Here is a 17,003-nt window from a genome sequence, read left to right on the forward strand (position 1 = left end):
GTGATCCTCCTGTCTCAGCCTTCTAGAGTACTCAGATTACATATATGTGCCACTGTGTTTGTTTCTGGCTTCCCTTCCCTTCCCTTCCCTTCCCTTCCCTTCCCTTCCCTTCCCTTCCCTTCCCTTCCCTTCCCTTCCCTTCCCTTTCCTCTCTCCCTCCCTCTCTGTCTGTCTCTGTCTGTCTCTGTCTGTCTCTCTCTGTCTCTCTGTCTCTGTCTCTCTCTCTCTCTCTCTCTCTCTCTCTCTCTCTCTCTCTCGGTACTGGGGATTGAACTCAGGACCTCATGCCTGCCAAACAGGCACTTGTACCACTGAACTACATCCCCAGCTCCTTGTTTCTTTTCTTTACCTTAAAAAATTGGAAAAAAAATTACAGATTACCAGTTTATCCCACGCCACGTAAAGAACACTGATTACCTCCAAGTACATTTCCTGTGAGAGCTTTCTCAGTAGCTGCTGGTTTTTTTGGTTGCTGTTTTTTAAAAAATTCATTATATTTGACAAATCTTCTGATACATATAAATTCAACATAAACAATTTTGGACATCAGTATAACTTACTAGGCCATAATTTATTTAGCTGTTCCTCTGTACTTAGACATTTATAGACTTTCAGATCTTTGTTTTTATAAGTAACTGCCTGAGACTCATCTTTGTCCTCTTGGTCTCTGGGATGGGTCTCATGAGCCACTGGCTTAGCATTATTGATTGCTTACACTGCGTTGATCAATACTGCCAAAGTGCCCTTCAGGAAGACTACTAGTTTTTACTATTTTTTTGTCTTTTCCGTTTTTATTGGTACCAGGGATCAAACTCACAACCACACACTTGCAAGACAGGCGCTTATGCAGCTGAGCTAAATCCCCAGCCCCAAGACAACTAGTTTTTAACTATAAGGAGTGATTGAATTACATGGCAAAGTTTAAATTTGAAAAGTTTTTACAGTAAAAGACACAATACCCTCAAAATTCTCCCCTCTTGAGCACACTCATCCCATCATCCTGGCTGCTTCCTGCAGCAGCTCTGGGGTCCTCTCTCCTGAGGGTCTTTAACTGTCTTGGTTTCCTTGATGTCCTGGATGGATTCAAAATGCTTCATTTTCATAGTCATTTTGACTTTGGGGAAGAGCTGGAAGTTGCATGGTGCCAGACCAGTGACTAAGGTGGATGAGGATTCTGCGTCCTGTTTTTACAAGCCTCCCTTTCTGTCGGGTGGCACAGAGCAGCAGTATGCACTGTGTAAAATTTATATTCACTCTGAAAAAAAGTTTGCAAACTTTTAAGGAAGAAATTCTCTAATAAAACTACACCAACAGTAAACAACAATATAAAAAATCTGGATTATAAAGATAAAGCTAAGTTTTTCAGTGTTGAAGGATGTCAGTGATATCATACATTACTTTTGTGTTCATACCATGCAAAGACACTCAGGAAAAAGTCTTTCAGAGCTGCTGCAGAAAGTGGCAAAAGTGGTGGAATAAATGCATCTGAGGTGAGAGAGAGAAGTTTGAAGGGGATTCATGGATTTTTTTCCACTGTAACAAATCTTTTTAAAAAATTTAAACATTCACCTTTGTTTTTGATTGCTCAGTGTACGTTGTAAGCATAGGAGTGTGCCTTGTAACAGCAGGATAAGAATGTATGTTACAAACCTAAATATGATTTTATTTTGACATTTACTTTATTACTATCAGTAATCTATAGAAACATTTTTGATGCAAACCAGTTAGGGAGACTAACTGTTGAAAATATCGCAGCAATTCCTTATTGTGGTAGTGACCACACATTGAGGAATTGTGCGTTTGTGATTGTGTACAGTGATTTCCCCCATGACTTATTTCAGACAGTGTTTTCTATATGGAAGAAGTTGGACTGTGGGTTGACCAGAAGTCTCTTTTGGTTAGCAGAAAATATCGATTCTTTTTATTGTGACAAACACATCAAATTAAAATTTATGTTTACTCTGAAAAAAGTATATTAACTTTTAAGGAAAAAACTCTCTAATAAAACTACAACAACAGTAAGCAACAATATAAAAAAATCCGAATTGTAAAGCTAAGTTTTGCAGTGCTGTAGGATGTCAGTGATATCGTACATTACTTTTAGTCTTAAGGAAATCAACCTTGTGTTTCACCATAATTTAGTTCAAGTGGCAAGAGTTTATCACACCTGCCAAGTGTGACTCAGTCTCACCAACACTTTGCATTGTGTTTTGAAAATCTCCCAGGTGCCCCTTTGGTCTCCAACAGGTAGAAATGATGAAAGAAATCCACTGCCCTGGGCACACGAGGAAGCTGCCTTAGAAACGGATTTAAAACAATTTTTTTTTATTTTAAAGAGAATAAAACCAAGCAAAACAAAACAGTGCAGAAGTCAATTTTTCATTATCTTTTTAAAGGATTGTGAGTTACAATGGTACCTCCATTCACGAACTTAATTCTTTTCATGATTCTGGCCACAAACTGAGTTGAATGAGAACCAAATCAAATTCAGTGGTTAGATTTAATGTTGACCATATGGAAAAATTGGTTCAGCTCTTATCCAATTCAATTTGTGTCCAGAATCACAGAAAGGGTTGATTTCATGAACTGAGGTGCCACTGTATTTCCTTAGTGACTTTGTCTGGGCTCCATGGGGAGGGAAGTAGCTGCATTTTTTTGGTGGTCGCTTTAGACACATTGTCACTGTGCACTTCACGTTGGCCTGGAGCTCACTTTGTAGCCCAGGCTGGCCTCAGACGCACAGTGATCCTCCTGCCTCAGCCTCCTGAGCCCTGGGATCACAGGCATGTGCCACCACGCCTGGCCAGCTGCACTTTTGAGGGTACAATTTCCCTGTCTGTTTCCCAAATGGACAGTTTTATTCCATTTTACCCAGCACTGTCGTTGAAGGCATACTTTGAAAGAAATAGTTTTCCATTTATCTGGGCATTTTAGTTATATAAAAAGTATTTCCCTGACATCTGCATCACATCAGCAAGCTTATGGACACTGTCCCACCTGGTCAGCCCTCTGCAAGGCCTGGCTGTGATTTTGGGTTCTGTTCAGCACATCACAGTGTTTTCGAGGGTCTGTAATTGTACATACATTTTCTGCGCATTTTCAATATTTTCCTCTCCCATTTACAGGTACTAATGCATGCTTTGCTTTTTTTATTCTTAGTGTTTTTACAAATGGAAAGTTATTTAGCCCACCTATAAAAATTATCATTCCCAAATTCAGCCTGTCAGAGTGGAGTAGCGTGCTGGCCATGATTGGAGAGAAAGTCTTCCCTCTTGGAGGCGTGAGGAAGTAAGGAGATGCCCTGACTCGGGTGGTTTTGGGTTTTTCTATGAGCACATCTTTCCTGGACCATCTATTGTAAACTCTGTAGTACGGTAAACCAGGTTCTATTTTCTCAGTCTGTCTACCGTCTGTGGTAAGTAAGCTTAGCTGTGGGAACCTAACTGGCCCAGGAAGATTAAGATTAGTAATGCACACTTCCGAGTGTGTCTGGGGGGCGGTGAACACAAATGTGACCTTGAGTCCATATCTGGTCTCTTCTCCTTTCTCTTTGGTGCTGTCCCCTGCTGTGTTTTCTGGCTGCCATGAACTGAACAGCTTTGCTCCTTGTGCCTTTCCACCATGTTATTCCTGCTCAGAGCGGCTTACCATGGACTGAATCCCCTGCAACCATGAGGCTAGATAAACCCTGTGCATTCTTATCATCTGGCCATTGATACTTCTCATCCTTATTGCTGAACTTCTGCATATAGATCCCGTTTCTTTATTTTTTTCCCGTTTCCCTCATGTGAGTTCCCAGGTTTTATCTTTGTCCCTTACCTCTGTCTATTCTTAAATCCAACTCATTCTTGTGCTGTGTCTACTATTCTATTTTTGTTTTTCTCTTAATTTTTATTTTTACTAGTACATATTTACAGTGCATACTGATTCCATTCATCACAGTGAGTGGTACATGCACATAATAATCTTCTCTTTACTTCCCCTCCTTTCCTCCATCTCTTGATCCTCTTCCCATTTGCAGAATCTACTGTTCTAGTTGCAAATCAGCCTTTCTCCGTGTCCCAAGTCATGGTTTCCTGTTCCCACTTGGTGGCCAGTCTGTGATTTCTCGTTCTCATACTGGTCATGTCACCAACAAGCGTTCCTGGTCTTAAATAGATCCCGTTTCTTCTTCCCACCGCTGCAGGCTATTTACCATGAATGGACATCTCTTGGACAATTCCAAGGATTTGCAGGACAATCATTTTTACGTTGCCGCAGGGCTGGAGACCTTCAAACACTTCCCTTACTGGAGGTCCCCGCGGGTCCCCAGTGAGGTCCGACAGTGAGTATATTTTCTGCTGTCCTTTCCTGACTTTTGGTAAACTTTGCTTTTATCTCCCCAGTACCTGCCTCTTAAAAATATGTCCAGTTCAAAAATAACTGTTGATTATTTGTCTGTAATGAGACACTATGCTCTTGCTGTGCATGGTTTCATTTTAGATTTTAAAAATTAGGCATGGAGGAACCACCAAACATGGTCACTTCCCATTTGATTCTGCTGTATTTGGGATCTGGGAGTCCTAGAGCTAGAAAGTGTAAATGTGCAAATCAGTTCCAGACCAGGCCCCAGGCCTGGGCGACACTGGTCTAGGCAGCACACAGAACCCAGGGTTCTGTTTCCTTAACTTGACTCACTTTTCCTTAGCAGCAAAAGCACAGGTTTGTGCAGGGCGTCAGGCTCCTGGGGAAAGGGGAGCCTTGATTCTCACTGCAGAGACAACAGCAAGTGTGATTGTGGGCACGGAGCAGAGAACAGCAGGAAGATGGCGTCCTTCGTGGGGATCGTGTTTCGCTATTTGAAGAATGATGTCACTGTCCCCTCTAGGGGCAACCAGTGTCCTCCAGGTTTGCCACCTGGAAAGAAAGCACTTTAATATGACAAGGGTGTGGCACTTGCAGAGCCCCGCTGAAGGGATCCCTTGTGGGTTTGCTCTGAGGCAAGAGAGCCTCACTTTTGGGCATGTGTGGCTTCCCTGATGCCCACTGGGCCTGGTGGATGCTGCTCTGGTCTCCAGAGAGCCCATTTCCAGCTGTCTGTCCTTGGGAGGCCAGAGGAGAAGTCTTTTGGTAAGGACTTACCAGGAGAGAACTGCATGTTCCACTTAAATAAATCTCACTAAGCTATGTATCATGGCTCGTGCCTATACTCTGGCTCTCTGGGAGGCTGAAGCAGGAGAGTTGCAAATTTCAGCCCAGCCTCGGCAATTTAGTGTCTTAGCAAGGTCCTGACTCAAAACAGAAAATTGAAAAAGGGCTGGGGCATAGCACAGGGAACTCTGAGTGTGGCTGGAAAGGCCTGGCCCATGTTGGGTGGATTTCAACCTCACTTCTGCCCCTGGATGGGTTTGGGATACGGAGTGGAATCTGCATCTCACTGAGCCTTGGTTTCCTGGCCACGAGAGTGAGAAGAGCACTGCTCCACCCCGTTACAGTGTGGTGTGCGAGCTACTCAAAGGAACCCTGTGTGTAAAGGGGCCAGGGACTGGGAGCGTTCTTACCTCGTGGGGCATCCTTAGTGCGGAAGTTGCTGTAGCCCTGCTGCTGTGCTGTGCAGGAAGGCAGGTGGCTTTCGGAGTCTCAGGGAGGAAGCGGAGCCGACCTCCTTGGGCCCTGCATGCCCTGAGCTGGGACCTCATCCCCTGGGGCCAGGGGCACAGCCTACATTCGAAGGCGGGCTGAATCCTACATGACAGCTGTCTTTTATTTTTCAGGCGGTACGAATTGGAAAAGTGTCCACCGAGAAAGAAAAAAGTGAGTTGTTTTTAAAAGAAGCAGTGACCGTAGTCACAGAGTCCACTGTCTCCCAAGGGTGCATTGTATGCCAGGTTGTCAGCTGAGCTCCCCGAGCACAGGGCCAGGGGCAGGGCCAGGGCCAGACACCCTCCATGAACAAGGATGAGGGGTTAGGTTTACGTGCGGGGCTCAGGGATGGGGAGCACACGGGGAACCTGTGACACAACACAGAGAAAGAGGGCTGAGGGGGGGGAGCATAGACACGAAGTCTCATGGGACAGGTGGGGGAAACTGAGGCACCCTTGGCAAGGCTGAGCATGGGCTCCTGTGGGGATGAAGGGGCACCGGGGTGAGAAGCAGTTCGCTCTGTGTGTGTGTATGTGTGTGTGTGTGTGTGTGTGTGTGTGTGCACACGTGTATGTGTGCAACATGAGCATGGAAAGAAGTAGTATTGGGAGGCGGAGTCAGAGAGGAAGGAGGAAGCCTGACTTGGAGGGTCTCACGTGTCCTTAGGATGGGTTGTACAGCTCTCAAAGTGACCGCCATAGTTGTGCCTGGCCCTGGTTCAGGGAGCTATGCCCTCCCAAGCTCTGTCTTCTCCAAGTGCAAGTTGCTAAGCGTTATTGGTGATCTTGAGTGATGGCCCATTAGTGAGATCACCGTAACATGTCTTTCTTTTGTCATCCTCGGCTGGCATTTAACTGAACAAGAGTTTTTTGCTGAATCAACTCTGTTGCTATTTATGTGGCTTCCTGAGGGGAATGACTGGCTTGTTTATTTTGAGTTTTCTTTCACTGAGGTGTGCAGGTTAGCAGTGTTTGTTGAATGAATGCAAGATGATTGTTAGAACATGAAAACGGTGGGCACGATTGGGCCGTAAGCTGTACCCCACCTTGCTGACCGGGGTTTCAGAAGTGTTGTTTTGCAGCCTCGGCCGGGCTGTTGCTGATGGTGTGGGGTGAGGTTGGGGGAGCACTGGAGTTTGAATGACGATGGTCACTTAGCATGGCTAGAGCAGCCTTCCAAATCCTGCCCCTCGGGCTGTGAAAACCTGGGCTGCTGCCCGATGGTCTGCGGTCAGCGTCACATCTTTCCCACAGCCTCCAACTCAGTAAGTTCCTTTTCTTTTTTTCTTTCTTTTTAAATGTCTATTCATTAATTTTTTTTGTTTCATTTTCTCTCCCCCTCAATCCATTTTATTTCAAAGAGAAAAAGGAAAAAAAAATTAAAACAAAATTTTAAAATACATCAATCAGGGGTAACAATGGTACATACATTGTGCTTTATCATCCCCAAATCACGCACAAGACATCTGTATTCTCCCTTTTCTTCTAAAAGAACTTTTAATTTTTTAATTAGTTAATTAATTAATTTTGGTACTGGGGATTGAACTCATGACCTCAAGCTTGCCATGTAGGTGCTTACACCACTGAGCTAAATCTCCAGCCCCTATTTGATTTATTTATTTTTTCATTAAGTTTCTTTGACTTTGGTTCTTCGTAAATGAGGATGCAAATTTTTCCTTTTATTAGATGCTATGTTTTCTTTTGTTCCTCTTCTTGAAATCTATCACTGGAGAGTTAATCACTTTTGATAAAGATATTTAGAAAGATTCCTAAATGTTAGCATGATCGCAAGGCAGGAACAATCATAAATCATGGCATAAGTCATAATGCATGAGTGTGTTATTTTACAAAGTGAAAGTATTTTCCTATCATGAACATATCAAGAACCTATAGCGATATAGAACGCAGACTTTCTGGAAAACTAAAATTTCTGGAAGAAAAAAAAGGCGTCGGTCACCAAAGGTTGATGTACAATGTCTGCAATTATTGTAAAAATATATTTGAAGGTGCCTTTGATTATCTTTGTTGCTTGCATTTAGGTCTGCTTGATGTGCGGGCCTTTGGACTCAACTGCTAACATTTTTCTGACTATTCAAGCAGGGGATCATGTTTCTGGAAATGAAACATCCCCCTTGCAGGAGTTCATCAGGCTGGCGTTATAAAGAGTCTCTGTAATAACCTTACCATTTGGTTTCTGTACTTGCTTTTCCCAGATCTTTCATTTCTAATTCACTAAGCTTCCTTTTCTGCAATTTTCTGTGTAAATTGCCTCAACATTCAACATCTTTTTGGAAAAAGGAGAAAATGAAATAAATAATAAGTTCTGGGCAACTGGAAACGCTCTTTAGCAGGGATGCCCCTGCCTAAAATGTGAGGCGCTGCCCAAGGAGGTGAGGGAAACCAGTGAGACTCTCCAGGGGGAGATCTGCATATTTGTAGGGATTTGCATTTAAACAAGGGCATGCAAAGGGCGTTGTCCATTTGTTAGTTGCTATCAGGGATGGAATAAAATGTTTGGGCTGAAAATGGAGCAGCATAGACAGGATGAGGCCAGTCCTGAGTGACCGTGACCTTCCTGGCAAGGTGAGGGGTGGGGTGGAGCTGTAGATTTGAGAGATGCTGCATGCTGTGATTCCACGATGGGTATTTTCTGTGCTGGGCCATCTCCGAATGAAGGATGCCTCCTGGAACTGTTATTGGCAGTCGTGTTGTGGTTGTAACTTGGCATGGGTCATTTGCCACTTGACAAGAGGCTGCAGCCGCTCCTTTTACCATCTCTTCAGTCAAAATACGTATGAGGTCGGCTCTGTGCATGTTAGGTTAAACTGCTGTGCAAAATGCGCTCAGAATGATTTTGCTATGATTTGGAATTGACATGAAAAGTTGTTACATATAAAAGCATAAAAGTAGCATATATCAAGACATGAATCTGATATTGGTGGATTATATTCATCTTTCCTTCCACAGATTCTTACAGAGAGACTTGTGGTCACCCTTTCTATGGGACCTATGGCAGCTGAGGCAGACACACATAGGGGAAGCTGTCAGCATCAGTGATGTATGCTGTGTAACAAGCATGCCCTGATTGAGAAGCCCCAGATAACAAGGGTTTACATTTCCCTGAGTTTTGGAGTTGGCTAGGCTGGTCCTAGTCTGGTTTCACCTCCATTCACTGAGGGATTGTGGGACTGGGGTATCTACCCAATCTTGATGACACGTACTGGTTGTTGAGTACCTTGATTCTCTCTTCCATACCATCTTCCATCAGGGTGTCACAAGACAGGTGTGCATCTCCTTCCTGAGAAGAGATGCCTCTTGCATACTCTGGGCCTAAAAGCACCAAAATGTGCAGTTGGCTGTCAGCAGCTTAGAAGTCAGTTCCAGAGATAGTTGACACTTCCTTCCCACGCTGCACGGGGGAGCACAAACAACCTCAAGTCGAACCAAAAATGTGGCCAGAAGTCTAAGTTTGTAGGAAAAAACCTTGGCAGGATCCCAAAACTTATTTCCATTGTCTTCTCCTGTATTTTGTCTATAAGGAATTCTGTGATGACAGGTTTAAATGGCAGTGCTCTTTCTTAAAGGTGTCTTAAATAGCCATAAGGATTTATGATGTTTTGATAGAAGGAAAACCATGGGGAGTGATGGAAATGGGGGATATTGAGGGTGACCAGGGAGGAGGCAGAGCTGGTGTGGATCTGCGTGAGTAGGTGCTTGTGCTTATATCTCATGTTCATCAGTAAAAGTGAAGAGGGGAGACCGAGGTGACCCTGGTGTCCTCCTTAAAAGTGCTTCTGATGTCTGGTAGAATCCTTGTGATGCATGGTGGGGTTGGTCTGCTCCACACTTGTAATCTCTCTGGGGATTCCTTGGAGCACCGTGGAATGCTTCTCTTCTTGATAAAATTGGTGTCTGTGAACTCTCGTCCACTGTTACAACTTCTTCCTGCAGCACAGCTTTGCAGCTGTCCCTGGAATGCTTCCTGCTGCAAGCACTAGTGCTGTAGGCTCTGACTTCCTTGCTTGGATCCTGGCTGACCTCACAGGCTGAGTGACTTGTGGCCACTGCCTCTCCTGGTCTCAGCTTCTAATGGGAGCTGAGATCCTGTGTCATCTCCTCATTTTCTTTTTCTGGACCCGCTGTCAGGCATCTTGCAAGGGTGTGAGGTTTTCATTTAAACTGTTACAGGCTCCCCACACAGTGTTTATGTAGCAGAACAACTCTAAACGGCACTGTTACTATGTTCATTTCCCAAGACAATGACACACCCCCAAAACCTTAGAAGTACATTTTACTCATTGTATATCTGTCTTTTCTCATTGCTGAGACAAAATACCTGATGAATACAAGTTAAAGGAGGAGAGGTTTATTTCATCTCACAGTTTATAGAGGTTTCAATATATAGTCACTGGCTCCAAGACAGGGTGGCACGGCCAAGGGGCATCACAGAGGAGAAACAGTTCATGGCAGGGCAGGCAGGAAGGCAGCAGGCAGCAGGCAGCAGCAGCAGCAAACCTGCCTCTCCCTTATATTCTATCCAGGCGATGATCAAACTACCTTATATTCCAGCTAGCTGGACTCATGAAGGACACTGCTGTGGGATCCAGGCCCTCAGCTGGATTCCTTGGGTCTTAATGTGTGGATAGAAAACCCACATTTGTATTTAACTCTCTGGGTTTCTACTATAAAATAATACTGTAAATTACATATCCTATATCATCTTGTTCTCCTTGCAATCCCTGACTGTAGCAGATATGGAAATGGGTTATAACAGTTAGAGTTCAGAGATCAGCTCTATCTTCAGGGGGCAAGCCCCAGCTTGCTCCAGACCTATGAGCACCATGGCCATTTTCTGTTTCTAAAACCAGTTCTGCTGGGATCTTATTGACCATGCATGGGAGCATGGTTTCAGCTCCCAGGAAAGCCTTGATAGGTGGAGACATCTTGGTCTCCTCGATAGTGAGGCTGAAGGACTATTTTCACAAGGAAAAATGAAACAAAGCACTGGTAGTTTGATCATATGCATGATATTAATGGCACAAGGTGCAGTGGACCTTGATTCATGGACTCAATCCATTAGTAAGGGCTGGTTGTAACTTAAGTTGGTTGCAAGTTAAGATTTTTTTTTCCCGTAAGAAATAACAGAAATACCTGAAATGTGTTCTGAACCTCCCAAAGCACCTCTTAACTAACAGTTTCATAATAAAAGAGTTGTAGAATGTGTATAATTTACCAGAAACACCAATAATTTTCCTAGTGTATTTACCAAAAATTTATAAAAATTGCCTAGTTTACCAGAAACAACAATTTTCTTTTGCATTCACCATTGAAGTTGACATCTTTGGTTACAGGAAGGGAGGCTGAAATGGAAGGTGGGTATCATTTGGAAGGAGAGGCCCCTTCCATAGGAACTTCGGGAATCTGGTTCTCTGGTGTCTTTTATCTCCTTGGGAGAGTCTGTAGCCCACTAGGATCCACTTCTGGTTCACTGGGTCTCAATCTTTTTTTTTTTTTTTTTTTTTTTTTTAAATTTAAAGAAAAGGAAACGAAAAAAAAAATACATGGAGATTAAAAAAAAAAAGGGTAGAAATAATACTAAATTACAGACAAACAAAAGGTAAGAAATTGCCGGTTGATAAGTTACAAATTGTCATCTTCGAAATGGCTGTTCAGGTTATAGAATTAAAGTATTTAGAATGACATTCAAAAAAGTGACCCTACAAACCATTCTGCTCTATGGTAGAACAAAAGCTCCGTAATATGATTATCAGTCCCACCTATTTGTTTTACATCTCTAAGAGGGTAAGGTTAACCATATCAAAACAGAACAGAACATTTAAAAAAAATAAAAAACAATTTAAAGAAATACAGATTTCAAAGCAAGTCCACTGGAGATCTACCTTATCTAACTGTCTCTAGCTTCTTACAAATAGTTGTCCCTAACTTCACCCACTTTATATATTTATTGCATATTATAGAACTAATCAAATCATTACAGGATGATGGAGTCTTTTTAGGTCCTCAAGTTCCAATTTAGGGAAGACAATAGCAACTACCATCGCATCTCTCATTCTCTTTGTGATAGCCGTCCTCATCTCTGCATATGCTGAAGTTGAGATGAAGAAACCAGTCCAGAGTCATTCTAATCAGCAAGCTATAGATTGCTAGAATTTATATTATAATGCTACAAAATAAGCCTCGGGTTTTTCAGGTCTCTTCCTCAGAGTATTTGTTCCTATCCTCTCTGTATTATAGGGAAAACTGAGTCATAACAAGACAGCGAAACAATTTCCTAGAAAAACATGCAATGGATAAGACTTATAAAACTATAATATAAATGATCTTCCGTATCTACTATGTTTTCTCTTGTTATTTTCAATAGATTTGTCCACAACACTGGCTTATTATAGTTAAACATACTATCACCTATTTTTATAAAAACTTATCTTTGACTGCATTGTAGTATTTGAGAGCTGTTACTGATTCATACCAGTATGGATATCCTTTACATCTTGTCATGCTCAGAGTAGTTTCCTCTACTTTTAGGGTTGATTCTAACATGTATACCGATTTCAAATAGGATCAGTCAAGGCCAACCAATAGTCTTATGATTCAGATACAATTAAGATCAGTCATAGTAAGACAATGTAAGTAATACAGGATTTCAGCCTAAGTCAATAGGAAAGTAAGGATAGTTAACATGGTATAACCTGCTATTTTTGGTTCTAGAGGTCTGTGTCCTCAAATCTGACATGAGTGGACAGACCAGAACAAATTTAATTCAATCTAAATATGGCACTAGGACTACTGTGTCTTTTAAATCGTTATACACCATTAGCAATGACCTCTGCTTTTTTTTTTAAATATAGTTTCAGAGCTGTCTCTACTAAAGACTAGCTTACCATCTCTGCCTCATGTCTGCTACTCCACTTTTCTGCTATAATTTGTCCACCTTATTCCCTCATTCCATTGTCTGCCCCATTCACTAAGGCCTCTCTGCCACTGTAGCTGTAATCCTGATATCTCTTCCTCTCTTTCTCTGTAATGTCCTTCAGCGCTCTCTGTAGGGTTGGATTGGTGGCCACGAACTCCCACAGTTCCTCCTTGTCTTGAAAGTATCTTATTTCTTCATTAATTTTTAGAGAGAGTTTTGATGGATATATGAACTTCGGTTGCATATTTTTTTCCTTCAGGACTTGGAATATTTCTCCCCACTCCCTTCTTGACTTAAGAGTTTGTGTTGATAAGTCTGCTGTTATTTTGATAGATTTCCCATTATAGGTAACCTGCATCTTTTCTCTGGCTGCTTTTAATATTCTGCTTTTAATATTTTTTTGGTGGATTTCTGGGATCTCGATTATTATATGCCTAGGTGTAGATCTGTTTTGGTTGTAGGTAGCTGGCGTTCTGTATGCTTCTTTTATCTGGATATCATTTCTTTTTGCTATACGTGGGAAATTTTGCTTTAATATATCTGTGAATATTTTTTGTATTTCATTTTTGGATGTTCCTGCTTCCTCACTCACATTCTTTATTCTTAGGTTATGTATCTTTTTATCATCTTCCAGTTTTAGAATTGCTTCTTTCTGGTTCCTTGTTATTTTTAAGAGGCTTTTTCTTTCACGTTCATAAGCCCTAAATCTCTCTTCAAGTTTCAGAAGGTTGTCTTTAGTTTCTGTCAAGGCATTTTGCCAATATTCAGTGGAGTTTTTAGTTTCCTGATATTCTCTTTGGATCTGTTTCATGTATTCTAAGTTATGCTTAAATTCTTCTTCAGATGCTTCTCTTTCTTTTCTGATTTCCTCAGTTCTTCCATCTGTGTTCTCTTGGGCGGGGCTTGTCATTTCTTTAATTAATCTCTTTATATCTTGCCTCACTTGGATCAGGAGTACATCTTTAAATTCCTCTATGAGATCATGTAAGTACTTTTTAATTTCGGCTGATGCTGTGTCGAGTAGAGGATGGTTACTGTGTTTGTTCTCTTCAGTGTTTAATTCTCTTGGGTTTATTTTCTCCTGTTGAACAGCTGGAGATTTTTTTTATTTTTATCTCTTGTCATGTTTCTGGTTTCTTTCAGACTGTCCTGGAGTTCTCTGGCCCTCTCCGAATTGCTTAGGGCCTTTCAGAAGTGTGCTGGCTTGAGTTTTTGCTGTCCTCCCCAATTTGCTGTTATCTGGGGTAGGCTGGGATGCAGGGGCGGTACAGTCTAGTCTCTAGCCTCTGTGTCAGTTAGTTCATAAATTAGGCTGTACTTTCTGGTTGTCACTGAGTTGTGACTATTTTGTATCCGCTTATTGGGCCCCAAGCAGAGGCTTGGTTTAGCCCCAGTAGCTCCTGCCAGTTCTCTTTGAATCAGAAGCAGCTGAGTAATGGCACAGGATTCTGCCCAAGTCCCAGCCGTTCTCTTCCAAACCTCTCTGTGATAGGAGCACCAGAAAAGCAGATCTGCCCAAAACTAAGATGGCTCCCACTAAGTTCTCTGTGTGGAGCTGAAGCCAGCAAGTAATCAGGCTCTGCCAGGACTCAAGATGTCTTCCACCAGCCCTCCCTACAAGGGGACCTGGTGATGTCACCAAGCTGCGGATTCTGCCACCAGGCTAATATGTCTGCACCAGACTCTGTGTTATTGATTTCCCTGTGGTGGCGGGCCAGCTGTTCTCTGGCCAAACCCAGCAGCCACGGGGTTCTCTGTACTCACCAGAGTCCGGTGCAAGTCCTCGTTCCGGGACCGCCGCACACCAAGCTGTCCACTTTTCCCGCACGCCCGGCACAGCGCTGACCGGTCAGATATCTGTGCACCGTTTAGATTTGAAACGCCAGAGCTTTGTACCTCCGCTCTGGTGCAGTGGTGCAGAACTGGCTGCTACTTGGAGTCTCGGTCCGGGTGTCAGTTTCCCGCAGTCCCCAAAAGCAACTCAGCTTTTCGTGCTGGGTCCACGAGTCTGTTTGTTGATTTAAGGGCGCGGGATTTGCAGCCTCTCGTTATCGGCGTTGAAGGTCTTAGCACGACTTTAAATCCTCCAGCTGTACTGTCTTGGTTAATAAGAATCGCTATCGATTTGTCTGGCCCTCTCCATGCTGTCTTTTTTTAGCTTCGAGTTTGAATTCTCTGGAGAGACTCTTCGCTCGATCCCCTAGCCTGCCGCCATTTTCAGAATCAGCCTGGGTCTCAATCTTTTGAGAACTGAAAACTGGTCTTTTCCTTAACACTGTTCTATAGTGTGACATGACATTGTCATTAAGTGAGTGAATACAGCGATTGGCTTTCTCTCTCTCTGGATGGATCTTCTCTACAGGTGCTGGTAGCTCTGTCCATGTTTTCAGAAGTTTCTTTATTTCAGAAGAAGAACTTTGCTGCACTGATTGTTGATTCTCCCCCTCCTCTTCAGAAACCTCCTCAGCTGCTGTTCTCTGTGCTAAGCCCTAAGTTGCTGAGGTCATCTGTAGACAGCTCTTCCACCATGGTCTGACTGTAAGCCTGGGCTCTGCTATGGTGACAGCATCATCAGCCATAGGGTCCAATGAGGGTTACACATCTTTCAAAGCTCTCTTGTGCATGCATTTTGGCCACATTGTCTCCCAGGCAGATCTCAGTGTTTTTAGAGAGACATTGGCCCAGGATTTCTCAGTGAACCCCACTTAGGAAAGGGTGTTGTAATGTTTCTTCCAGAACTCTTTAAGCATTGAATCAGTATGAGGCCATCTAGAAGCCTTTTAGGAACAATTCCTTGCTGTGTAGCTTCTTAGCTGTAACCTTCTGGTCCATAGTAGGTGGTAGAGGAGGAGCTGTATTAGGTGGGAGGAACTTGACTGAGAACCAAGGGAATTCCTCAGCCAGTTCTTCCAAATCTCCTGGGTGAACAGGAGCACTATTCATAGTGAGGAGAGCCCTTTGTTCTTTAGATATTTCTTTACTGTAGAGCAAAAAGCCTCCCTGACCTCAAGGTAAAGTACCCTTACTATCTAGACTTTTGTGTCAGATCTCCACATGACGCCTAGTGTATTCTTCATGGCTTCATGCATTCAGAACACTTTAGGGGTCTCAGAGTGATAGACCAGGAGAGAAAGCTTTGTCCTGAGGTCATTACTCACTTTGGCACATAGCAGTGAGCTTAGCCTCTCTGTCACAGGCTTGTGGCCTGGCATTCTCTTCTCTTCCTGGAGAATGTGTATTCTCCTGGGCATTTTGTACCAAAAAAACCAAAAAAACAAAAAAACAAAAAACCAGTTTATCAAAGTTGAAAACTTGATGGGAGCAAAAGTCATTTTTCTGTGTCATCATTTCACAGCACTGGTTGCTTTTCTGAGCACTGGCTGCTTCGCCGTGCCTAGTTACCCTACAGACCCCAGTTCTTGCTTTAAAATTGTGAAACCACCCCTTGCTGGCATGAAATGTTTCACTATTATCACTCATGGATGGATTATCCTTTATAAGATCTGCCTTTTTGGCCTAGTTTTCCACAAGTTATAGACTCAGAGAGGCTATCACCTGCCATCTGCCTTTGTTTATCTACACTAATGATAATCTTTCCACCTCATATAACACTGTTGATCGTGACTTACTAACTTGAGTAACACCTCTAGCAACACTAACTTCCTTTTTTTTTTTTTTTTTTTTGGTCTTTTTTCGTTTTTATCGGTACCAGGGATTGAACTCAAGACTGCCTGCTTACAAGGCAGGCGCTTATGCTGCTGAGCTAAATCCCCAGCCCCAACACTAACTTCCTTATAAAAATCTTTTCCTTGTAAGATTGTTGAGGTGGTGGATCTCAGCATGCTGTACATATTAGTGAGATCAGCCACATGCATGCAGCTCTCATATTTCTCCACAGTTCCCTTCTTTTTTTTTACCACCAGAGTCAATATGGAAGTTCCCTTCTTTTTGACTGTGATTGCTTTCTTTACCTTCTCTTCCTTCCTTAGCTTTTTTTTTTTTTTGGGTGACTTTGATTGAAGTAATCATAGTGATTATATAAAGCACTGACTGAAATCATGTCCACAAACACACATATGGGCTCAGACTGATGGTCATATACACTTGCATACACTTTCTGGCATCATGAACCTTTTGTTTACAAGCACACAAGCAAGTGGCATTTGATTCTGATCATAAGTTAAACCTAAAATTCCAGTTGGAACCCAGATTATTCATGTGAGACCAGTCGTAACTCAAGGGTCCACTGTAGTTGTTTTCAGTTTGAAATTTTTTAAGTGACAGAAATGTCTATTTTTATATTTTTATCTGAATCTACTTACAAACACTTAAGATAAAAAAATAAAAAGAAACCCTAAAATAAGATAATTAATAGTATAGATTAATAGTATAGAGTATACGGATGGAATTGGGATGATGGTGGGTGTCATTTCACCTCCATGCTGTGA

At 42.6% G+C, this 17,003-nt stretch overlaps 1 protein-coding gene across 1 annotated transcript in view; it reads left to right on the plus strand.

The window, feature by feature from the left end:
• The window catches only part of Dcdc2c (doublecortin domain containing 2C), a 70,726-nt gene that overhangs the window by 20,787 nt on the left and 32,936 nt on the right, over window positions 1-17,003 (plus strand). Inside the window, exons 4-6 of the mRNA XM_063254417.1 lie at window positions 3,160-3,288; window positions 4,187-4,324; window positions 5,754-5,793. Coding sequence (XP_063110487.1) covers window positions 3,160-3,288; window positions 4,187-4,324; window positions 5,754-5,793 — 307 coding nt within the window. The remainder of the gene's footprint in view (window positions 1-3,159; window positions 3,289-4,186; window positions 4,325-5,753; window positions 5,794-17,003) is intronic.

This window comes from Cavia porcellus, unplaced genomic scaffold, assembly GCF_034190915.1.
Source record: "Cavia porcellus strain 051 isolate PalLab524CR breed Dunkin Hartley unplaced genomic scaffold, mCavPor4.1 scaffold_8, whole genome shotgun sequence".
NCBI classification, from domain to species: domain Eukaryota; kingdom Metazoa; phylum Chordata; class Mammalia; order Rodentia; family Caviidae; genus Cavia; species Cavia porcellus.